Source organism: Lepidochelys olivacea, assembly GCF_965140295.1.
Source record: "Lepidochelys olivacea isolate rLepOli2 genome assembly, chromosome: 23".
Lineage (NCBI taxonomy): Eukaryota > Metazoa > Chordata > Testudines > Cheloniidae > Lepidochelys > Lepidochelys olivacea.
In genome coordinates this window covers 3,178,334-3,202,606 of record NC_140433.1, presented here as the reverse complement: position 1 = coordinate 3,202,606, position 24,273 = coordinate 3,178,334, and the positions used below count along the sequence as shown (strand labels likewise).

Genomic DNA, 24,273 nt, shown 5'->3' with positions numbered 1-24,273 from the left:
CCAGGAGTCCTGGTTCCCAGCCCCGCCCCCCCCCGGCTGCGCTGCACGGCTGAGACGGGTGGGCGGAATGACCCTTGCGCTCTCCCGTAGTTCCCCACCATGATCCCGCCTCCGGGCTCTCCCCGGCCAATCAGAGGAGGGGCAAGGTGCCCCGCGCGCTGACCGACCCAGCGCGGTGGAGGGGCGGGGCTCCCGCGTGGCCAACCAAGAGGGGGCGCGGCCGGAGCCAATCAGAGAGTGGGGGGGGCGGGGCCGAGCGGCGGAGGGCTCGTGCGGAGGAGGGGAAGGCAAGGCAAGATGGCGGCTGCGGAGTGAGGTCAGTGTGGATGGCGGCGAGGGGTTGCGCCGCCCCTCCCCCACCGGTTTCTCTGGGGGGACGCCTCCCCCTCCCCCACCCCACATCTGAAGCCCTGGTCAGCGGGTCAGAGGAAGACCCCTCCCGTTCCCCTGCCAACTCCCCCCCCCGGTCCTCTCTCTCCCTTTCTTCCCCCCAGCTGCCCCTCGGTGGCTGGGGGGGGTTCTTCTCCCCCCCCCCCGCCCCCAGCTGGTGCCCTAACTTCTCGCCATTCTCCTCCAAGCTGCCCCCCCTGTGATTGGCAGAGGGGAAAGGATTTCCCACCCCCCTCCCCACTTAGTGCCCCGCCTTTCAGCCGCTCCCCCCTCCCCCAACAGCTGCTCTGGGGCTGGGGAGAGGGCCCCGTTTCCTCTCCTCTTCGCGGTCCCCTCCTAGCCGCTCCTGTGTGGGTGTTCCCTCCCCTCCCCCCCTTTCCCCACGCTGGTGCCTATCCTGCTCTTCCCCTCCCAACCACTTGGGGGCGTAGGGGATTTGTACCCTCCCCAAATCAGCTGGCTTGTCCTGCTGAAAAATCCCACACCCACCTCCCTGCCTTGCCCCCGTTACTGTGCCCCCTTTTTCAAAACCGTTGTCAGATTCCCAGCCGTGGTGGGCCAGGTGTGTCCCCACACAGGTAGAGAACAGGCTAAGCCTTCCACGCACATGCACCCCGGGACCCTTCAGCAGGCCTTAATCTGAATCTGCTCTAGGAAAGTGGGTCTGTGACTCTGTTTGGTGCTTGGCAAAGGAGCAGCTTTGTAACCTGGATGCGTCATTCCGCCTAGGAACTGGGCAGAGGCTTGCCAGACTCGTGCCACGTACAGCAACAAACCCCTGTCAGATAGTAACAATTCTCACTCGCTTTTCTTCTGGGCTAGTGATTTTAAAATGATACGCTCTGTAGTCAGTTACCAATCCCATAAACCATCTTGTCTCACTTGACTGAGACCGTGCCTATCAATGTGGTAGCTGGAGTTCCTGCCCACCAGAAATATTAACTTCCTGTTTTCCTTTCTTCCAGGGGACTTGTATTCATGGTCTCTGGGGCTTTAGTGAGCTTTTAATGCGGAGAATGTCATGCAGGGGTTTCCTGAGGTTGCTGGCACCACCTCTGAGATGGAGTACGTATCTGTTTCTATTCATTACTTTGAGTCTGATTGATTCTGGAGTGTTGCTCTGTATTGCTTTGCTATGCAAAAAATGCATTTAGCAACTATACTGGCTCCCAGTCTTCATAGAAATATTGGACTGGAGGGGACCTTGAGAAGTCATCTAGCCTTTCCCCCTGTGCTGAGGCAGGGTGGCAAGTGTAACTATCAATAGACCATCCCTGGCAGGTCTATTGGTGGTTTTTAAGCAAAGGTTAGACAACGACAGGGATTCCACATCCTCCCTCGGTAACCTGTTCCAGTACTTAACCATGCTTGGAGTTAGAAAGTTTCTTAATATATAACCAAAATCTCCCTTGAAACAAAGCTGATTCCTTCATGTCCTCCCCTCAGAGGAAATGGAGAACAATTGATTAGTCATCTTTATAACAACCTTGTACATATTTGAAGACTGTTATCCTGTTCTCCCTCAGTCTTCTCTTCTCTAGACTAAACATGCCCAGTTCTTTCAGCCTTTCCCTGTAGATCTTCTAAATCAGTGTTTCTCAAGCTTTTCAATACCAGGGACTGTCTTGATGCCTCCTAAACTGTGTGAGAGAGATCTCCGGGACCGGCGCTGCTACACGGACTGGTCATTGAGAAACTCTGTTCTAAATCGCTTATCGTTTTTGTTGCTCCAGGAACAACCAGCCAGGGAACAGGAAGAAATAATCCTAGGGCTGCACAATTTGAATAATTGGGCAAGGGTTTATGCCTTTCTCTGAAGCACAGTTGGGAGGCAGGGTACTACGGTCCTATCTAGCATGGCAAGAGGTGGGATAATGGATTAGAAGGATGTCTGATGCTATACTAGATAGCACAGCATGAGACATAATCCCTAGTGGAGAGAGCACTAGAGCAGAACTCAGGAGACCCAGGTTCTATTCCTGGCTCTGTCGCTGGCTTGTGGAGTGATCTTGGGCAAGTCACGTGCCTCCATGTGCTTCAGTTTCCCCATCTGTAAAATGGGGATGACGATGCTAACCTCTTCTGCAAAGTGCCTTGAGATGTACTGATGAAAAGTGCTAGGTAAGAGCTAGGCATTATTATAGATGGACCATTGTTCTGGTCTCCTACAGGAATAGATGGACCATTGGTACAGAAAGGGATGCCAACTTGGATTAGTCGGATTGTTCCCAAGTGGTAATTAATGACACTTCTCTTCCTTATAGGTATCAATGCTTTCCCTCATGCCTTCGTACCAGGGAGATGGCCATTAACCCAAGCTCTGGGCCAGCTGGAAACCCGCACCATGGCAACCCTCAACCAGATGCACCGTAAGGGCAAGCCAAAGTTTCCCACACCCAAACTCGGCCCCACCTTTGGCAACCCCCAGGTCAAGGGCGTGGTCCTCAAGACCATGATTCGCAAGCCCAAGAAGCCCAACTCTGCCAACAGAAAGTGCGCCCGGGTACGGCTCAGCAACGGCAAGGAGGTGGTCTGCTTCATTCCCGGAGAAGGTCACAACTTGCAGGAGCACAGTATTGTGCTGGTGGAAGGTGGAAGGACACAGGACTTGCCTGGGGTAAAGCTCAAAATAGTGCGTGGGAAATATGACTGCGCCCATGTTCAGAAGAAGAAATAAGCGCCTCCGCGCTGAGAGGTGTTGTGGGATTGTAAAGTTCCCGGCATAGTAGGAAAGGAGTTTTAATCACGTCTGCATTTGTATCATGGCAGATATCCTCCAGAGACATTACTACTTGCTCTCTACTGTTGTGAAGTATTTCCATGCAGACCATGCTCATTAAATTCTAACTCGTCTCTGAGAGACAGGGTGGATTTGTGTTCTGAACAAGGGCTCTGAGTTGTAGTCTCAGTTCCCGGAGGGTATGAGGGGGTGTCTCTGGCTATGGGGTCTCTTTGGAAGAGTCACTCAGGCTCGGGGGGAGGGAGGAGTCTCTTCCTCTGCTCCTGGGAGAGGGGCTTCTGGAGCGTTGATCAGGCTGTGGTACATTGGGGGACCCTGCAGGTACCAGAGGTCTCCAGGAGAGTCACTCAGGGTGATGGAGCACTGGGGTGTTGCTCAGACTGTGGGACATAGGAGGACTCTGAGGATGGGTCACATGGGGGAGTTATGGATTGGGAGAGCACTGGGGGTCTCTGGGTGGTGGGGTCTCCCTGGGGGAGCTGTCTTTGTCTGGGGAGGGCTGGGAGGTGTTGCTCAGGCTGTGGGACACAGGAGGGCTCTGCAGGGTACAAGAGGGGTGTCTGGGGAGGGGGGCTCTCAGCGGGAGGCTCCCCCTGCCCGGAGGCAGTGTCCTTGGATGGAGTGGGGTGGGGTTGCTGGGGAGGTAGGGCTGGTGGACGGGGGGGCTCCTGCTCCTTCAGCATCCCTCCCTCCCGTCCCCATGGCAACCAGCTGGCTCCCTCCTTAGCGACCAGTCTCCGGGGCGGGGCCAGCTCGGGCGAGGGGCAGGTTCTTTGTTCTGATTGGCCCTTCCGCCTCGTCTTGGGGGCGCGCTGCGGTTGGCCGGCGCGCGCGGGAGAGGCCGGAGGGGGGCGGGGCGAGCGTGTCACATGACCGGCAGACATGGCGGCGCCCATGGCGCTGGGGCGGGCGCTGCGGCGGGTCCGGGCGTGGCGGGCGCTGCCGGGGCCGGGGCTGCCCGGGGCGGGGAGGTGGCGGAGCAGCGAGGGGGCGGCGGGGCGGAGCCGGCTGTACGAGCACGTGCGGGAAGGGAACAGCGCGCGGCCCCGCCTGGACATGGCGGCGCTGAGCGCCCGGCCCGAGCAGGCGGAGCGGGAGCTGGAGACCCGCAAGGGGCCGCTGGGGCCCCGGGACCTGCGCGAGATCGTGAGTCCGGGGCGGGGCCTAGCGGGAAAGGGGTGGGGCTTGTGGACAGTGGGCGGGGCCTATCTGAAAGGGGGCGGGGCATGTGTGCAATGCCCCCGCGGAAGTGGGTGGGACTTGTGGACATGGGAGGGGTTTAGTGGTAAGTGGGTGGGGCTTAGGGTAGGGGAGGGGGCAGGGGCAATGAGCGCCTTGGCGAAGGGGATATGGGTGGTTGGGGTGGGTGCTAGAGGGAGGAGGGTCTTGTGGAGAGTGGATAGGATAGGGCTGATGAGAAGGATTTATAGAGTGGGCGGGGCCTATGGGGGAGGATGGATGGGGGCTATAGAGGAGTGGGAGGTTTATGGGGATGGGATGGGCTAAAGGGGAGGGACTTATAGGGAAGCGTCATGAGGACTATAGAGGAGTTGCCGGGGACTACTGGGTGGGGTTTATGGGGATGGGGGAGTCTACAATGGATGGGTTTATGGGATATGAAGTGGGTCTTAGAGAACTGGGGAGGGGCCTTTGGGGAAAGGATAACAGAGAATGGGGTGTGGGGGGTTGCTGAAGTGGAGGGTACTGGCTTGCCTTCCTGTGTGCTGCCGTTGTCCCTGGCTCCTGCTGGGTGTGATGGCTCCATCTTTCAGATCAGCAGCCAGCTAACAGGGAGAAGATGGATCCAGCTTCCCCAAGCAAAAGCAACAGGGTGATTCTGACCTGATTTTGGTCTCTGTCACCCCTGCTCACAGGACTCTGAACAGCAGCCCCGAAGCTGACTAGAGCCTTGTAAATTTCCCTGTTGCTATTTCTGCCAGCAGGCTGCAGCTGCCTCTGTGTGGTGAAGGAGACAGCTCAGGGTAAGGGGAAGCTGGAAGAGGAGGTGGATTTGGGAGGGAAGGACGTAAGGTTAGGAGGTTAAGTTGAAGAGTTGGATTCAGGGGGAAAGGTGGTGCTTTGAATATGGGAAAGAAAGAAAGACAGAGAGGGTTTGGGAGAGCGAGAAGGGAAAATGATCTACAGAGTGGAAAATACCTGCTGCTTTGTAGTGTTCGGAGGAGCGTCTGTTAGAGAAACCCCAGCTCGGAGCACTCATGCTGCTGTTTTCCATCCCCACCAGCTCTCCACATGGAAGAGACTGGTGAATGTGCAAGAAGAGATTGGAAAACTTGAAACTGAGAAAGAGGAAGTCTCCGTTCAAGTGAAATACCTCGTGGTGAGTCTACACAGCAGCACCTGTCCTATTCCCCAAAATAAAAATACCCACCATTACACAGATGTCACGGTCCAGAACTTATCCGAGGGGCATCCCTGGAAATTGCACAGACACCTTATTCACTGTATCCTGGCTTCATCTGCCTCAGCTGCCATCTCCTCGGCCGTGAATGACTTCAGGTCCTTTTGAAAAGGTGACTGTGTGCATAGAAATGTAGAACTGGAAGGGACCTCTGTAGGGCATCTAGTCCAGTCCCCTCTACTGTAGCCAGAGGGGATGGCACAGTGAACCAAACATCAGGTTTGAAACCTGTAGACTCTCTGGATCTAGAGCATGGATCCAGCAGTTGATGCAAACCTTTATCCTTCCCATTAATTCAAATTCTGCATATTTTATGTTATGTGGATTCTTCCGATGAGACCAGAACATCAGAAACTGAACACTAAAACCCCCATATGGCACGTTTCTTAAGCATAGGGGGTCAGATCTTCTTCCCCCTCCCGTCACTAATCCTGGCTGCCGATCGCTCTAGCAACAACAGCTTCATTTTAGTGCTGGATGAACTGTATCCATTAGAGAGAGTCTGTCAAGTGCCTTTTACCAGAAAGCAAAGGACTGTAACTGGGCTCAACTCCTGTTGGCAAAACTACCATTGACTTCAGTGGGTGCATCTTTCAGTCTGTCGCTGTATGACCTCATGGGTTGCCATGGTAGCTCAAAATATGTGACTTTGGACTTTGATGACTTTTAAGCAAGGTGTCTTTAGTCTACTTGCTGCTTGTGGGTTTTTTTGTTTAACTTTATGGGCGGTTTGTGCATGTTTTGTCTGTTTTTTCCCCCTTCTGCCTCGCCCCCTGCCGAGCATGACTGACGAACCCTCTCCCCCCCACCCCATTCTCTAACCCCACCCCTAAGGGTTTTGTGCTGCTTTTGGATCCATTTCACACTTGTGGGCCTTTGAAAAATCCAGCAGCTGGCAATCCTTGGGTTTGATTCTCCCCTCATACTAGTGCAAAACTGGAGTGACCCCAGGGAAGTGGGTGGAGTTACACTGGTGTAAAATTGAGATAAGTTAGCAGAAAATCAGGTGCATAGTGTGTAGATTACTCCCGGGCCCTGGGGTGAGATTTTCTGCTAGGTCACAGGCTGCCCCCTTTTCCCCTATGTTTCCAAACAGCCCCAGTGTGCAATACAATATTTCCATGTTTAAAAGCCCCTACTGCTTGTGGCTTCTAACAGCTGGTATAATTTTCCGTCATCACAGATGCTCTGTTCAGCATCTTAAAAGAACAGATGCTGGGGAGCTATGAGGTTTTTTACTTTCATACAATCCAGGCGCCCCTGGTTTTGTTTTCTTTAGGCCGGACACCCTTCAGCAAGGAAATAACTCTTACTACCTCCTGTTTTTCTTTTTTTCCTCCCAGGAGACCCAGGACAAGAGCACATTGCAGTCGGTAAGAGCCAGATTTTGCTAATGTAACAATCTGTGAAAGCTCAAGGAAGCATTAAGTGCACACTTGACCTCTGCAGATCAATGCTAGAGGGTCACACACTTAATTCCTTAAGTAGACTGAGCTGTAAGCCCAAGGAGAGCAGAATATTAAACTGTTGCCTGTGATGTGTAAGGAGCAGCAGGGGGCGCCAGAGAGATATCCACCAACTCACTGCAGCAAACGGCCACACTGGGTTTCTGACTTTGCTCTCACTTGGAGCACTGAAATCCCGTTTTCCGATTCTCCCGCAAATCAACTGGGCTCTGCGTCTTGATGCCTAAAATATACCCTGAAAATTTGAAATTGATCAGACTGTAGCAACCCAAATCTGCTTTGATAATCTGTTCAGAAGCTAAATGGCCACCCCTAATAGTCCAGAAACTGACTTGGATCGTTGGATTTCTTGCTAGCTACCTGAATAGATATGTATTAGTGAAGCTGTGCAACAGAAAACTGCAGGTGATCAGCTGTGTTAGAAGGCTTCATGTTTAGGACTCCGCAGGGCCTGTTTGATCTGTGGCCGCTGGTTTTGGGCCATCCCTGCTTTTAGCATGAATGTGCTATTAGCAGAAGCCCTCGTACGTTACAAGCCCTGGCAGGAGCATATGGAGAGCTCCTTAGAAATCCTCCTTCACTAGGAAGGATGGAGGTTGGGGCAACAGGATGAGGCGTGGACAGGTAGCTTTGAGAGGAAGACAGGGCATGCGGGTTAGGGCACTGGACTTCATGTGTGACCCTGAGCCGCAGTTCTCCAGCTATCACGTGAAGAGAACACATCTTTTATTTTTACCCCACCTTTGTCTGTCTTTAGATTTTAAGCCCTCTGATGCATGACCAGTCTCCTTTTTTCCTGTCCTAATGCAATGAGGCTCTGGTCTTCATTGTGACCTCGAGGCTTTACTGCCATTCAAATCCCTGATGTTCAGGGCTTTAAAGAAAAGAGGGGCTCTCTGGCGGTTAGAGCATGTGATGGGTGTCCCGTGGAATGTTTCTGTTCCCAGCTCCGAGAGGGGACTCCTGGATTAGTTTTGTGAGAACAAGGGACTGGCTGGCCTGATGTCCGAGTTCAGTTCCCAGGTCTGCCGCTGTGTGATGCTGGGCGGGTTGCCTTTCTGTGCCCAGTTTCTAAATTTCTAGAAGGGGCTGATGCTGCTTTGAGGTTCGTGGTTGACAGAGGCAGTGGAAATGAATGCTGTAATACAGTGCAGGGTACAAGCTGTTGGGAAGATCCTGTAATACGCAGGGGCATATGGGCAATGAACCTCAAAGAGTGGCACAAAACTCGGCCATTGGATATATACCTGGCTCCTTTTTAATCCTGGATCTGGCTGAGACTCGCTCCTCCTTACTATGTTCTCATCTGCTCCCCCAAACAGCTTCCCGATTACCAAGCGCTACGGAACCGAGGTCGGGAAATACGTAACCAGCTGAATTCCCTGTACCAGCAGGAGATGGAACTGGATGAAAAGTACTATCTGAAGGCTCTGAAACTGCCGAACTGGACCCACCCCGATGTGGTAAGGCGGGGCTGCTGGGTCATGGGACAGAGGGTTGCTGTACGGGTGCACAATAGTCACTCAAGACACTGGGAGGCTTAACATTAGAGTTGGTAGGAAACTCTTATGAATACAGAAGAGATCCAGGTAAAGCTAGGTGTCTGTAGTGTATGTGGATTCAGTCACCTGGGCTTTAAATGTTGATATGGAACTTTCACCTTATTTCAGTCAAGTCTGTCCCTGAGCTTTGACTTAAACAGCTGCTCGTGTACAAGGGAGGGTGTAGAGAAGAGCCACGAAAGGGACCCAAGGGCTGGAAGAAACGCCTGACAGGAAGAGACTTAAGGAGCTCAGTCTGTTCAGTGTCTCAAAGAGAAGATGGAGAGGTGACTTGGTCGCCGTGTATGAATACCTTCCCAGGGAGAACAGACCAGGTGTGAGAAGATTCTTTAATCGAGCGGAGAAAGGCAGAACTAGGACCAATGGGTGGATGTTAAAGCTGGACCAAGTCCAGTTAGAAAGAAGGCACCGGTAAACAGTGCGGGTGATTAACCGTCAGTACCAGCTCTTGATGGCTTCAAATCTCAACTGGATGCCTTTCAGGAAGACGTGTTAGCCAGCCACAAGTGCTTGGACTCAATACAGGGGTGACTGGGTGAAAATCTCCACCCGGTGCTCTACAGGAGGTCAGACTAGATGAGTGAATGGTCCCTTATTCTGGCATTAAAATCTTATTTATCTTCTCTCTCTCTCCATCCATCCTCCCACTAAGGAGAGCGTTGCCCCGGCATAGCACACAGCCGTTCTTACAATGTCACGGCCTCACTCTTTCTTTTTTTTCCTAACGGTGTGGAGTATCTGCAGCTCTAACCGCTAGACCCTGCTCCCCTCCCATTAGATGTATTGATTTGTGCCCGGCTCCCCACCTTTAACCAACGGCCTCTCATCCACGGACATAGGAGAGGCAGATCAGGGAGTCTGGGTGTGATTACTGCCAGGAGGGAAAGACAGGGCCGATCTCTCCAGAATTGCCCTGCCCTGTACGCTCCCCTTGCAGCTCTGATACTGGCCGCTGTCAGAGACAGGACACTGGGCTAGATGGACCCTCGGTCTGACCCGGTCTGGCCATTCCGATGGTCTTAGAGAACCATGCTTAGGGCTTGCCTCTTGTGGAAAGGCTGTCTTGGCTCTGATAATACAGGTAAAACTGGCCCAAAGCAGTGAACCCACACCGCCTTGCTAAACCAGCTAGAGCTGCTTCCCCTGCAGATTGTGAATAGGCGCGCTGCATTCTGGGTAAGCATCCCAGCATGCAGTGTTCCCCTGCTTCGCACTCTGCATTGCGGGATTTTTCTCACGCCGCCCTTGGAATTGTGGGACTTTGGGTCGAACGCGCAAACTCCCATAATGCCCTTTCCGGTGTCCTGGAATTCAGTTAGCCCCTAGGTGGTGCCACGTCCCAAGGCCGGGTCAAAGAGAGAGAGAGATCCATGTAATTATGGGGCTCATCCGCTTTGGTTTTGGAGTGCATTCCGCATGCCTCTCTTGAATCTTTGTGGTGGTCCCACACGACCTTTGATCTTTCCTTCCTCCAGCCCGTCGGAGATGAGAGCCAAGCGAGGGTGGTGGAGGTCGTGGGAGAGAAACCAGGTAGGAAGTGGATTCTCGGGGCGGGTTTTGGACCCTGTATGTGGGGAAGGGTCACATGGGCCGGCTGCAAAGCCCATCTACAGCTGGCGTTCCTGATCCCATCTTCCCCCAGCTGGGGGGATCTGGCCCTCGGTTAGCCTTGGTTGTGACCTGCCTTCTCCAAATCTGCCTTGGAGATGGGAACATCTGCTGGGGAGAAGGGGAAAGACCGGCTTTGTCCCCGTGAGCCCCAGGGAACTCTGGGAGCAGCAGCTTACAGGCAGAGAGAGCCTGGGGATGGGGCCCTAGTAGCTGGCTTAGTGGGGTTCTGCAGGTCTTTGGCAGCAGTATGTGTGTTTGCGGGCGGGGGGGAAGACACCAAATATTAAGACATAGGATGGGAGCAGTCAGACATCATCCCTGTGAGGGGAGAATGCTGATAGCTGGAGTGCATGGTCACTCAAACATTAGCTGTCTGGGTGTCAGAACTCCTGGGTTCCATCCCAGGCTCTGGGAGGAGAGTGGAGTCTAGTGGTTAGAGCAGAACAGGGCTGGGAGACAAGACTCCTGGATTTTGTCCCCAGCTGTGGGAGGGGAGTGGGATTTAAAGGGTTAGAGCAGAGGACGATTGGGTGTCAGGACTCCTGGGTCCTGTCCTGCAGTTCAGAAACTAAATAACTTTGACCGTGTCTTCCCAGCTCTGTCACTGGCTCCCTTTGTGACCTTGAGCAAGTTACTTCCCTGCTCTGTGCCTCAGTTTCCCCAGCTGTAGCAGAGACTAACGCTTGCCCAATCTCCTGGGTGGTTTGCCCGACTGCCAAGTGCTTTCTGCTCACTGGATCCTGCACAGTAGATGCACCTGCCGAGTACTGTGTCCACTGAGTTAGTGGGGGAAGAGTCCCCTACAGCTGTGATGCGTCTCCTGGGACCCCGTTGTGACTTTAACCCTTTGTTTCCCCTCCCCTTCATTTTAGCTTTTGATTTCAAAGTGAAGGGGCACCTGGAAATTGGGGAAGACCTGGCTATCGTCAGACAAAGGTAAGATAGTGGGGGGGGGGGGGAGGGTTTGTTTTTAGAGCTACATTACACTGAACTTTGGGTTGAAATCTGATACCAAGGCCTGCCTGATACGTAGGCTTAATCCACCCGGCTCTGAGCCCTCCACGTTAAATGCTAAATTGGGTGGTACGACCGCTGCTGGAATCCCGTGTCCAGGACTGGGGCCCACAAGTCACGAGGGATGTTGGTAAATGGGAGAGGGGCCAGAGAAGAGCCGCGAGAATGATCAGAGGGTTAGAAAACCTGCCGTAGACTCAAAGAGCCCAAACGCTGCTTTAGCTTAACGAAGAGAAGGTAAAGGAGAGACTTGATCCCAGTCTCTAGGTACGTAGGTGGAGAGCAGCAATGTGACGAGAGAGGGGTCTTCAGTCTAGCTGACGAAGGCCTGACAAGATCCCTTGGTTGAACGTTGAAGCTGGACAAATAGACTGGAAATCAGGTGCAAAGCTTCAGGGCCGCTCTAACCCATGGGCCGCGGGGGGCAGAGAATAGCCACAGCACAAAAAGTGCGCTCCGGCCATGTCCCCGATCCACCCCCTGTGCTGCAGGCCGGGCCCTTTGCCACTTGCACACCAGCTGCAGAGACTGCTGCGCAGGGTGGCTTCTTGGGAGGCCATCTCCACCCACCGTGTGATCCCTTTACACTGCCGAAGGGTCTCGAATATATCTGAGCATCAGACCCTTGGAGCCTAAAGGGCCGTGACTTACTAGCCGCCTCCCCCCCCCCCGCGTTTATACCTTCCTGCCTCTGGCAGAGGGTCAGGTTTGGAGAGACCACTCCAGACTGGGAGACTGCATTTTGCGATCCCATCGATGAGGCAGCTGGCCCCTGCGCCTGCCCTTGGGGGACCCCCAGGGGATGCGGAGGGGGCTGTCTGCTCTCGTGAACTGTGGATGGTTGTGAGGTTGAAATTTTCTGCATGTTGCTCGCAGCAGATTGGAAGGGAGAGGGCCGGATGCACAGATGGGAGAGTGAGGGGTAGCTGTTCACAAGCAGCCCAGGAAGTCAGTTTCACAGCCGTGGCTGCAACTTGCTTGGTTCTTGTGTCCTTTGGGGTGATGGAGGCTCTGGATAGCTCCGGGCAAGGAACGAGCTCAGGTCTCCTGCAGGGTGAAGTAACAAAAGGAAGGCGCTGTGGCCTAAGGACTGAGGCATGGGAATCCAGACACCTGGGTTCTATTCCGGTCTCTGCCACTGACATGCTGAGTAACCTTGGGCGAGTCATGTGCCTTCTCCATGCCTCAGTTTCCCCTCCCAACCCTGACCTCAGCCTGTGAGCTCCTTGGGGCAGGGACTGCCTCTGCAGGGCCCTGGTTTCAGTGGGGCTCCTATAATACATCTAATCGGGGGGAGCTGAGGATCGATTGGCCGGGGGCTGGACTTTGACTGGCGCTGAGCGGTTGACCTCAGAGTTGTGGGTGCTGAGCACCTGTGAAAATCGGGCCCTGGGGATGCTGTCTACCTGGGAAGTCCTGGGGAAGAAGAGAGCAGAACCTTAGTCCAGGCAGGATGTCAGATAGTCTGGCCTGTAGCCCAGATTGGGGCTTGTTTGAGTCGAAGGGCTTGTCTCTTTAAAACAGCCGAGACTAGGTGGCCCCCCCGAAGCCGCCGATCCCTCGTAAATGTCGCCTGCCCATTCACCATCAGGCAGATCTGCCTTGCATCTTTTGCGCTCTGTGCAGGGAGAGCCATAAACTCTCTCTGGCAGGGTGGCAGATGGCTGCTGGGGGAGCAACTGCCTGCTGTCGAGGCAGAACACCACAGACCTCGGGAGGCCGCTGGGTTGGAAGAGAAACAGCCATTGTCAACGACCAACGTCCTCGGCCAGCTACAAACGGATGAAGCGTTGCTGAGTTCAGTGGAGCTCTGGCAGCTTAAACCAGTTGCGGATCTGGTGCTTTAATGCCCAAGTGCCACGTGCTGGGCCATGTGTGTTACATGGCTCGTGTCCGCAGGGGATGCGGGTCTGTTAAGAGCCAGATTCGGGGGCCTGGCTCGTAGCAGCTTGTGATTTCAGCTCTCCAGGTGTTTGGTTCAGTCCCCTTGGGATGTCTCCCAAAATGGCAGCTGTCAGACACTGGTTCTTGGGAACCTACCTCTGGCTTTTTTGGTAGTTAACAGTGTGATCTGCTCTGGCTAGGCTGGAGCACGCAGCTGCCAGCTGACATGGGGAGACGGGTCCCACTGGACACCTTCATGGAAGATCCTAGGTCTGAATTACAAAGAGGAAGTGGGGTCTAGTGATTAGAGCAAAGGGGGCCTGAGTCAGGACTCCTGGGTTCTATCCCCGGCTCTGGGAGGGGAGTGGTGTCTAGTGGTTAGAGCAGCAGGAGCTGGGAATCGGGACTCTGGGTTCTATCCCCGGTCTTGGAGGGGAGTGGGGTCTAGTGGTTAGAACCGGGGGGGTCTGGTAGTCAGGATTCCTGGGTTCTGTTGGGGGCAAGTCCCTTCAGCCCTCTCTCAGTTTTCTCCTCTGTGAAATGGCAAAGATCTTGAGCTTCACCACCCTGAATCAGCCCTTCTAAAAAACCCACCCTTTAGAGGCTGGGACATCTTATTCTCTCCACTTCCCAGGTGGGGAAACTGAGGCACAGAGCAAGGCAGTGACTTAACTGAGCTGCCTGAGGGATTCAGAGGTTGGACAGAGAATAAAACACAGGAGTCCTGATGCCCCCCGCCCCCGCTCTAACCACATCAAAGGGGCACCCTCCAATAGGCATGTTGATCTTGTAGTTAGGGCATCAGACCGCACTAAAGTGATCAGCCACCTGCTGTGTCTGGATGCCTCGGGGGCCCTGAGTTCCAGATCAGCTGTTGCTCTCTCTGGGCCCATTAGCTGATTGCTGACGCCCCCAGCCTCCTGCAGAATGGAGGGGCCATAAATGTTGCGTGGGTTGCCCTTTCTCCTCCCTGTTGTTCGGCTGTGGGCCTCGGGCACTTTCCGACATCAGGCGCGCCTCCCCTGACTCCCCCACTGCCCTGGGGTGAGAGCGATGGCCCGTCATGGAAAAAGTCTCTTCTCCCTCGGCATCTGCACGGGTGTCACGGGGCTTGGCTAATTTCTCTCCCTCTTCAAGATGCTCCCGTGGCTCCAGGAAGGCGGGAGTGAGTGGAATTACTCCAGAGACGAATCTGGCCCCTTTGTCCATTAAATGGGACAATAGCTGTTTCCGTCTCAACTCCTTCGCCCACCATCCTTGGATCGTCACAGATTCCCCTCCAGAAGGGACCACCGTGATCGTCTGGTCTGACCTCCTGTATATCCCAGGCCAGAGAACTGCCCCAAAGCAGAACTTATAGCAAAACTCTTGATTTAAACTTTGTCTGTGATGGAGAATGCTCCATGACGCTTGGTCAATTGCTCCAGTGACTAAGAGCCCGTTATTAAATAGTTGTTCCCCATGGAGGTACTTATAGCCTGGGGCCAAGCTGCCCCTTAAACGTCTCCTTGTTAAGCTATGTAGTTTGAATCTCTCGCTATAAGGCAGGTTTTGCAATCCTTTAATCTTTCTCTGAATTGCCCCTTCTCCCAGCATGCCCTGCAGGGACCACGGGGGGGGGGGGCAGGGCAGATTGGGCTCCGTGACCCCAATGGTGACTGACAATCTGAAGCTCCCCACCACCACCCCTGTGAGGTAGGGCGGTGCTGTTATACAGCTGGGGAAACTGGGGCACGGAGAGGCTAAGCGACTTGGCCGTGATCGCACAGGGAGTCAACAGCAGAGCTGGGCTCCAGGTTAGGGCTGCGCCATGTTTCCGGGAGCAGCCAGTCGCTCCCTGTGTTATGTTGCCCAGTGGAAGTGGCTTGACATGGTCTCTCTTCCTTTCTCTCCCCATGCAGGCGCCTCTCTCACATCTCAGGCCACCGCTCCTATTATCTCCGTGGGGCTGGAGCCATGCTCCAGCATGCCCTGGTGCAGTTCACCGTCAGCAAGTTGGTGAAACAGGTACTTCCAGCTGGGTTTGCCGTGTGGCCTGGGGGCAGCCTGATCTAGTGGTTGGAGCAGGGTGCGAGGCGTCTGGGCTCGCTCCCCAGCTTGGGGAGCGGGGTGGGGTCTGGTGGCTGGAATGGGGAGGGGCTGGAAGTCAGAGGTTCTGTTCCCAGCTCTGGAAGGGGAGTGGGGTCTAGGGCTTAGAGCAGAGAGGTTGGGCTCCTGGGCTCTATTTCTGGGCTTGGGGAGGGTGGGAGTGGAATCTAGTGGTTAGAGCAGAGAGCCAGGACTCCTGGTTCCTGCTTCCAGCTGTGGAAGGGAAGGGTGGGATCAGGAGCTCAGACTGCTGGGTTCTATTTCCGGGCTTGGGAGGGGAGTGGTGTCCAGTGGATAGAGCCCCGGGAAAAGGCGGGGGAAGGGGGAGTCGTCGTCAAGACTCCTAGGTTCTGTTCCAGACTGTGCCGCTGACTCGCACGTGTTTGAGGGGGCGTCAGGATTCAGTTCATTAATAGGATTTTGAGGCTCCATGCCCCACTGGCGTCCTCGGATAGACCCTGTGTCAGGACATTTGGTCGGTCTCAGGCCAGCCCCTGCTGTCCGCAGCGCCAAACCGCCCCCAGAATTCAACCCCCTGGTCGGCAGCCTCCGCAGAGGCTGAATGGGGTCACGGAGCCCAATCTCCCCTGCCTCCTCCCCCCGTCCCCGGGGTCCCTGCAGGGCATGCTGGGAGAAGGGACAGTCGCCCTGGGTCCGCTGGCCTGTAGGATCTTCTCCTTTCTCTCTCCCTGCCTAGGGCTTCATTCCGATGGCCGTTCCAGACCTGCTGCGAGGAGCCGTGTTTGTAAGTGTCCTGGGGACGGAGCCCTGGCCCGCCCCTGCCCAGGAACATGAAAGTTTCTGACTTCCCCGCCCCCCGTTCTTTGCTGGCCTTGACAGTAGGGTCTCCCAGAGGCCGGCTGTGTCGGTGCCGTGTTCCCAGTGCTGGCCCCCGACTCCTCTATCCCAGTGTTCCTGTTACAACTTGATCCCGTCAGCCCCCAGCTCTGGGATCCCAGTGATGCTGGCTCCTGCCTCTGCATTCCCAGCAGTGCCAATTCCCGGGTGCTCATTCCACCCCCAGCTCTGCTGGCTCCCAGGTCTCTCTCTGCTCCCAGGCACCCACCCTGCCCCACAGCTCTACACTGAGAGTGGCAGCTGGCCCGACTTCCCCCAAGCCCTGTATTCCCAGGGTCGTGCATTCTCCACCAGCTTGCTCCTCCCCCTGTTACTGGTGCTCCCCGGGGGTCTGCCCACCCTGCTCCAGGCCCCTTGCGGTCTCCCTCACTCTCCATTTCTCCCACTAGGAGCAGGGCCATGGGTCCATCAGCCGTGCAGAGTGTCTGGCCACCTCTCGGAACCTCGAATTTGGGAGGGAGGGAGGGCAGGCGCGATTCTGGGTGAGCCGACAGGGTGGCCACCCAGGACTGGGGGAGCCCTGGCAGGGGTGGGTTGCTCTACTGGGGAGCTGGACACCGTGGAAATAACCAGGGCTCTGCAACCTCTGCCCTTCAGGAAGGCTGTGGCATGCAGCCCAACGCCGTCCCGTCCCCGGTGTACAACATCGACCCGACCCGCTTCGAGGACCTGTGCCTGGCTGGCACCTCCGAGGTCGGCATCGCAGGTGAGGCAGGAACCGGCGGGCCATGTCCGTCCTCGGCTTCCTGGTGCGACACTGAAACGCTGTGCCCCAGAGGTGGCCGCATTTCAGCAGCGGTGGTGGGGACGGGATGGAAGGGCCCAGGTCAATGTGAGATGAGGTTGGTCTGATCCCTGAGCCCCAGGCCCCTGGGCTGATGTCTGATCATTTACGCTTCCTGCATTCGCTGCACCTCCGACCCCACACCGGTTGCAGGGCATATTACCCCTTTAAGGGACCGGCTGGAACTGGCAGCCGGGTGCAATCACGGCACGCCCTGCCCTGCACTGGGGCTGTGTGTAAACAGGGAAAGGAAGCTGAGCCAAAGGGAGAAGAGACCAGACCTAGGCCTGGGAAAATCGGTTTTTCAGTTGTAAGTTTGGAGACTCTGACGCCAGGCCCTTAGAAACTGGATTAAGCAGCTTCTTTCCCGAGCTCCTCAAACGCTCCGGGAGCTAGGAACTCTGCCAGCTGGGATTGCTTCAGGGGCCCTAAAAAGGACATTTTAGTTTTAACCGGCCCCTTCTCGGATCCCAGTGCACCTCCCTGCTTAGATCTCAGGCCTCCAGCCGGCACCTTCATCAGGGCAGGATCCCACCATCCTCTTCCTCCTGGCTGGGGGGCTTTGAGTTCGTCTACCCTGGAGCTGGGAGCTGTAATTCCCACTTCGGACAGAGCTAGCGGGCAAAGAATAGCGGTGTGACCCCTCCCCTGCGAGACCCCAGGCACCTCCTCAGACTAGCCCTGACTCCGCCGCGGCTGCACTTGATTGCATGCTCCCTCGACCGGAGCGAGCGCGGGTACATCTCCAACAGAGCACTTAGACACCGAGCGGCCCTGCCCACGCTGCGTGGCTTTCTTCCAGGCGTCTCCGAGCCCCTCTGGGTTTTCAGCGCTCTGGTGCAGCCGGGGGAATAGCGAGCGACCGCTGCCAGTCCACCCGACCGCTGCCTTCGGTTGTCTCGAGGCCGGGACTCACACGGTGGCTGGCGGACAAACGCCGTCCCGTTTCTGTGCCTGGTTCCTCCAGTGTGCCGTAGGCTTGTGTCTTCCGCCGATCCGGCCGGTTTTCTCCAGTCGACGGTGAACGGCCTGAGTATTACGGAGTCGGGTACCTCTGTCCCTGCTGGGAATTGCACCCCAAGCTCCGGCGTAGCCTTAATTCTCAGGCTGCCCCGGATCCGCCAGCAGCTCTGCCCCCACCAGTCTGTTCTCTGCCGCTGTGCTGAGAGTTAGCCAGCGACCAGTCGCGGCCTATTTATTCAGAACAAAAGCGCTCCGGAGAGAACAGATCTGGGGGAAAAAACCCCAAACCAGGAACCGCAGGCGCTCACCCGTCTTCCAGCTGGCAGGTCTCGAAGACCTCCAGGCACCCAGCAGGGCCTGTCTCTGGGCTGGAGCGTGAGGGACCCTCTGCCCTATGTCAGGGCGGGCGCTTTGTGCTGTTCCAGGTGCATCGTGTGCCAGGGCCTTTGAGCCAGGTTGAGCAGCCTGGTCCCCATGGTGGTGGTAGTTCATTGTTTCGGGGTGGCGGGGGGGGTTATGTTAACGCCCCCCCCTCCCCCCAACTCCTTCGTTGGCTTTAGATCCTGCAGGGAACATGTTTTCTCTCCTCTGCTGAGCCAGCAGTGCGGTCGCGAGCCAGCCCAGGAAGATCTCCCTACAGCTGATAGTGTGGGCTCTGTCTATTCCCTGCTTTCTCCAGCCGTCCACCGAGAGAATCCAGCAGCGCAGGGGCCTTGGTCTTGTTGCTGCTGTACCCAGGAGAAGGGCTTAGCATGCCCGGCACAAGGAGGGGGCCACCCCATCACCCTCTTTTGTGCCCCTTACTGAAACCCTCCTCCCCCTTTTTCCAGGCTACTTCATGGATCATGCTGTGAATTTGGAGGACATGCCTGTCAGGTAATAACCTTCCCCTTGCCTCACATGGTTTGTTTTTCACAGTCGTCATCTTCCTTCTTGATCTGTCTCTCTCTGCTCCCATCCCAGCTCCGGCCCTTTGACTGGCCCCTCCGTGCAATCCCACGGCGCTCAGCGCAAGAGCCTTCTCCCCCGCAGCGCTCGCCGTCCTGGGCACTTGCCCCGTATTTCTCCCACCCTGACAGTTCTCTGTCTCATCTGGAATCGCACCCACTTTTCCTCCCTCAGCAGACTTGGTTTCTCTGTCCCTCCAGTGTCATTTATTCCCTGCCAGGGGTTTGGGAACGCTGTGCAAAGTAAATTCTTGTTGTATTCCACAAGGGGGGGCGGGGATAGAACCCAGGAATCCTGACACCCACAGCACCTCCTCCCCCTCCGCACTTCAACCACTGGACACCACTCCCCTCCCAGAGCCCGAAATAGCATCCAGGAGTCCTGACTCCCAACCTCCTTCACTCCCAAGCCTGCCCCGAGACCTCAGGGTTCTGTTCCTGGCTCGGAGTCGAATAGGGAAAAGTCTGTACTTCGGTGCCTCAGTTTCCCCACTCTGTCCAGTGGAGCTAATGATGCACCCCCATGGCAGCTGTGGGGGTTCTTCCCCCCCCCCCAGCCCCGGAGAGGGCTGGAACAATGGGTTTAATTTCATGGCCTGGCCTGTCCCTTTCCCCTTTGCCAGAACCGTGTGTTCCAGCACTTGCTACAGAACCGAGACCGACACTGGCAAGGAGCCCTGGGGGTTGTACAGAGTCCATCAGTTCACCAAGGTAGGGGCGCCATTCATTCTCTTGGGGAAAGCAGGAACTGGGGGGCAAGGGGGAATGGGAGATTAGAACCCAGGAGTCCTGACTCCTAGCCCCCTGCTCTAACCACTAGACCCCTCTGCAAGAGGCAGGGCCACCTTCCCTTTGCTGAGGAAGGGTGAGCAGAGAGGCGCTTAGTTCCCATACAGGATCCCGCTCTGGGTTGCTCCAGCTACCGGCCAAGGGGGCTTATCTGCGTTGGCACCTGGGGCCTGGACTGAGATCCTCTGTCCTACCCTAACCGCTGACCCGATGGGGAGCGGACTGCCAGCGCCTCCTCCCCGGGGCTGGATCAGAACCGACACCCTCTGGGCCGACCGCTCCCACCAGCCTGGCATCTTCGGGTCAGGAGGGTCCTGTCACAGGGCATTGACAGCAGGGTGGCGTTCCAAGATCCCAGCCCTGGGGGACAGGGTCAGTGCAGGTCGAGGGAGGGGGGCCTGGGAGCCCTCCCGAATAAAAGGCCCATGGGACGGCACGAGGAGCGGCACCCGGTTCCAGGGGGGGTGGCAGCGGCTCCTCCTGCCTGATGCGCCAGTTTCTCTCCCCCCCCCACAGGTGGAGATGTTCGGGGTGACGGCGGCGGAGAGCGGGGAGGAGAGTGCCGCCCTGCTGGAGGAGTTCCTCGCCCTGCAGAAGGAGATCTTCTCCGAGCTGGGGCTGCACTACAAGTGAGCGGGGAAGGGGAGGCTGGGAGTTCTGCAGGCCCTTGTCAAAAGGGGAGCTATGGGGTAGGGGTGGGGAGCACCCCCGCAAGGGTTACCCTTCTGCCCTCCTTGGCGGCTCAGGGCTGCTTTCCCGGCTCGGCTGGGGAAAACGGCCCCAGCAGCCCCAGCCCTGCTTCGGACCGGGTGCCCCGAGTGCTGGGATTGGTCCGTACCTCCCGCCACCTGCCTGATCGATCTCTCTGCGGCAGGGTCCTGGATATGCCCACCCAGGAGCTCGGGCTGCCCGCCTACCGGAAATACGACATCGAAGCCTGGATGCCTGGCAGGGGCAAGTATGGCGAGGTGAGAACCGCCAGCTGGAGCGGTGCTGGGGGTGGGGGAAATCCAGGCACCAAGGGAGCAGCTTGTCCAGGGGATCTGGGGCAAAGGGGGCAGCCCTGGCTGATATCTGCTGCCGCCCCATGTGCCTTGGCTCCCTTAGGTTAGGATCCCAACCACAATGGCTGTCCACCCGCATGCTTCAGGGTGTGGGGGTGGATAGGCATGTGAGGGGTCAGGAAGGAGATGTACAATCTCACACACACCCCTAATGCAAATGTACTGATGGGGGGGGGGAGAGTCCATTTGTGGGGAGTGGTGTGGCGGCACCAGGCCCACTGGTCTGTCCCTGGGGAGGTGTTGGGGGAGGGAACTGGTCTGGATGTGGGGACAACCTAATGCCCTTGGCGGGTCATGTGGCTGCTTTCTGCGTCACGTGACTGCCGTCCCCCAAGCCACCTCCCGCCACACGGCCCCCTCCTCGCTTCCCCAGATCTCCAGCGCCTCCAACTGCACTGACTACCAGAGCCGGCGTCTGAACATCATGTACTGCGACCAGACGGGGCAGCTCCGCTACGCACATACAGTGAGTGCCCGGGGCGGCGGGGGGAGATGGGGAACACCCGCACGCCCCCCAAAAGGAGTGAGGGGCGTTTCTCAGGCGATTTCACAGGAGCGTCAGATCTAGCTGGACTTGGGTGGGAGACCTAACAGAGCCTGGGTGCTGCATCCCAGTGCTGGGCGAGGGGTCCCTGTAGAAACCGTCCCCACGCCCCACCCCAGAGGGGGCTACGGCTCAGTACTGGGGGAGGGAGGGGTCCCTTTGTCTGTCAGGTTGGATCGTGCAGGGGGAACGTTGTATGTTAATAAATTCATCCGCCGTGGGGGCGAGCAAACTTCATGGCTACAGGTCCCGGAGCTGCTCGGGAGGCTGGCAGATGCAGGTCACCGGCTGGTGAGCGGCTGTGGGGCAGGGGGGATTAAATCCCCCCCCCCGTCATTCGCGCTGTTCTTCTCCCCAGGTCAACGGAACGGCCTGCGCTGTCCCACGGGTGCTGATCGCTCTGTTGGAGTCCAACCAGCTCAAGGTGCGCTCCCGTCCCACCGCGAGGGACATCTGTGCCCTGCGTTCGGCTCCTGGGCCTGGGGGCAGCTGTCCCCACTGACGACCAGCGCGGCGGAGGGGGGCCGGCCACACGGCCCCGGGGGAGAGGGCAGAGTTGTGGCAGCCTGGATTCTCTGCCCCAGCCAGGAGTAGAGAAGTGGGGAGGTTCCCCCACTGAACCAGAGCCAGGCTAGGGTTGAATTTAGAAGGCACTTTCCCGGTTCCCGTTTCAGGCCAGATGGGGCCGTTAGCTCATCTGGTGCAACCTCTCACACAGCACGGGCCGTTAAGTAGCACCCGCCGATGGCTGGAGTGCGCTCGCAGCGTGAGGCAACTCAGGGCATTTGTCCCCGAGAGCAAGGGGCCCCCAATGCCCCTGCACTTGCAGGGAATCGATGAGGGGAGATCTCCCCAGATGATCCTGCACCCCTGGCTACGGAGGAAAGTGGGTGTGGCGGGGAAATCCCCATGTCCCTGCCAAGCTGGGGGGAAATTCCTCCCTGCCCCCCTTCTCTCCGTCAGCTGGGGAGCAGCGCAGAAAATCGGGGATGGCTCAGCAGTGTGGGCCCCATTCCAGATTCCCTCCCCCCAACAAGATCCAAGTTTTTTTGGGGAGCAGGGAGCATCCTTCTGCCCAGGCAGACAGGCCCGGAGCCAGGATGGTGGAGTGGGCTCCAGGTGGGAGCTAGCGGGTAACGTCTACAGTCACTGCTGTTGTTTAGCCATGGGGGGGTGGATTCCCCCCCCCCCCAGTGCTGCGTCTTAACCACCCCCTGCCCCGTTCCTCCCCCCAGGACGGCAGCGTCCGAGTCCCCGCGATCCTGCAGCCATTCCTGGGTGCGGAAATCATCGTCAAACCCAGCTACGCCCCCTTGAAATACATCGGGCCCAACCAGCCCAAACGCTGCTGAGCAGCCCACCGGGAGCAGCCGTAACGGGGACCAGCTGTCGGGGATCCCACTCCCCCCCCCCCCGACCCCGCCAGCCCAGCCGGACGCAGACGAGACACGCGCACACCCCGGCAGCATTCAGAGGGGCCTTTCCTGGCTTGTTTTCCGGCTCTGAGCCACACCCAGGTTATTCTCAGTGGCTTGTGACCCGTCCCTTCTCCTGCCCCCTCGAGTTGGTCTGTGGCACCTGGATGGGGCCGATGTGGATGGGGTCTGAGGTGCTTCAGAAACCCCAAGATCCTTCCGGCACTGGATTGAGCTGCCTGGAGCCAGACCCCAGCACTGGCAAGAAGCAGGAAGCTGTGTTCTCCCCAGGACTCCTGGGTTCCTCCATCAGTAACCCCTGGCGAGGAGGAGGAGAGATCTGGCTTAGAGGCCTTTGTGGGGGCATGCTGCCGCCATGGCTAGATTCATTCACGCCCTGAACAATTCCCTCTCCGTGTCCTGCTCCGCAACCTCCCTGCCGGTACCAGCCACGACCGGCGGAGCTGATTGCTGACGAGATCGAGAGCTTTTCTCCCTGCGGGCTGCCGGTTCTCATCTGACTCGGGCCAGCGCTGGCTGCAGCGTGTTCCCATCGGCCAGCCCTTTGGAGACCCTGACGTGAAATGAGTTTTGCCAGGTCTCAGCCCAGCTCCCTGGTGGAGCCGCTTCGCACAGAGTAGGATCGGCACCAATTCTCACCGGCAGCCTCAGTGGAGAGGCAGAACAGGCCATGGAGACTGTACTTCCCCCTCAGCCGTAGCCAGGGTCCCCCGGGGCTCTGGCAACCAAGCAGGGGGGCAGTGTGTGGGGTGGGGAGGTTCGCCCTTGCAGCTGCCCATGCTATGGGGAAGGAAAGGGAGATCCAGGCTCCCTGATCGGTCGCTGGACTGACTGCAGGTGGGCAGGATCCCAGCCAAGGAGCTGAGAGGGGGAGAGAGATACCTGAGTGGGGCAGCTGCCAAAGTGGGGCATGGGGTTCCTGGAGCTGCCAATCAAGGCAACGAGATTGTGCCACCCATTAAATCTGCAATTGGAAAAGGTTCTTCTGTTCTCAAGGTCATTGCTTAAAACACAAACTGGTTAGGGAGGAGCAGGGTCCAGTGGGTTACAGCAAGGGGGGTTGGGAGTCAGGACTCCTGGGTTCTCTCCTAGCTCCGCCACTGACTCATGACCTTGGAACAAATCACTTCGTTTCCCACTGTGTGGAATGGGGGTCACCCCTCCCCTTCTGTCTTTGTGGATCCTCGGCTGAGCCTTTCCCGGCAGGGTGGAGGGGAAGTTGGTCTGGAAGGACCTGACCCAGCATCTCCATTGACCTCTGTGTGCTTTGGATCAGCCCTGTCGTGCGGTTGGGAAAACCCTCCTGCCTCAGGGAATTCCCTTTGCCCTGGTGCTTTGAGATCTCCAGTCCTGCTGCATTGGAGGGGGAGGCACCAATTGACTGTGGCAAATTGATCTTAATTGCTACTGTGGTCCAGAGTCACCAGGGAACGGAATAGCCAATGCTCCTGCACCCCCTGCTCCTCTGTGCTCCAGCAGTTATTCCACGGAGGAGAGCGACGCCTGCAGGACAGGGTGCAGGGTACTGGAACAGCTCCCCTGGCCAGTGGTTTCCCTGCCTTCGGGGCAGGATCTGACCCTTCGTGATTGTACAGAACTGCTGTTCGCCACTGAGAGGCAGCCGTCTCTGAGGCGGGGTGTGACAGCTGCTTATAGATGGACAGTTTACCCAGCACTGAGATGCAGCCACCTCTGGGGTGGAAGGTGGCAGCTG

The 24,273-nt window shown here is 57.1% G+C and overlaps 2 protein-coding genes across 2 annotated transcripts; both read left to right on the top strand.

Annotated features, from left to right (window-relative positions):
* Window positions 1–224: 224 nt before the first annotated feature.
* MRPS12 (mitochondrial ribosomal protein S12) lies at window positions 225–3,248 on the top strand. Its single transcript, XM_084612766.1, has 3 exons — window positions 225–316; window positions 1,356–1,455; window positions 2,655–3,248. Exons 2-3 carry the CDS (start codon window positions 1,398–1,400, stop codon window positions 3,065–3,067), a joined length of 471 nt encoding a protein of 156 aa, XP_084468892.1. The 5' UTR covers window positions 225–316; window positions 1,356–1,397; the 3' UTR covers window positions 3,068–3,248.
* Window positions 3,249–4,012: 764 nt separating this feature from the next.
* Window positions 4,013–23,541, top strand: SARS2 (seryl-tRNA synthetase 2, mitochondrial; the record flags this gene model as incomplete). The annotated part of the gene is made up of 16 exons (XM_084612259.1): window positions 4,013–4,276; window positions 5,373–5,468; window positions 6,893–6,922; window positions 8,338–8,478; window positions 10,053–10,107; window positions 11,061–11,124; window positions 14,988–15,093; window positions 15,872–15,919; window positions 16,630–16,738; window positions 18,610–18,655; window positions 19,350–19,437; window positions 20,032–20,144; window positions 20,390–20,483; window positions 20,953–21,045; window positions 21,482–21,547; window positions 22,359–23,541. The coding sequence occupies 16 exons, from the start codon at window positions 4,013–4,015 to the stop codon at window positions 22,473–22,475; spliced, it is 1,530 nt and encodes a 509-aa protein (XP_084468385.1). The 3' UTR covers window positions 22,476–23,541.
* Between the last annotated feature and the right edge of the window lie 732 nt (window positions 23,542–24,273).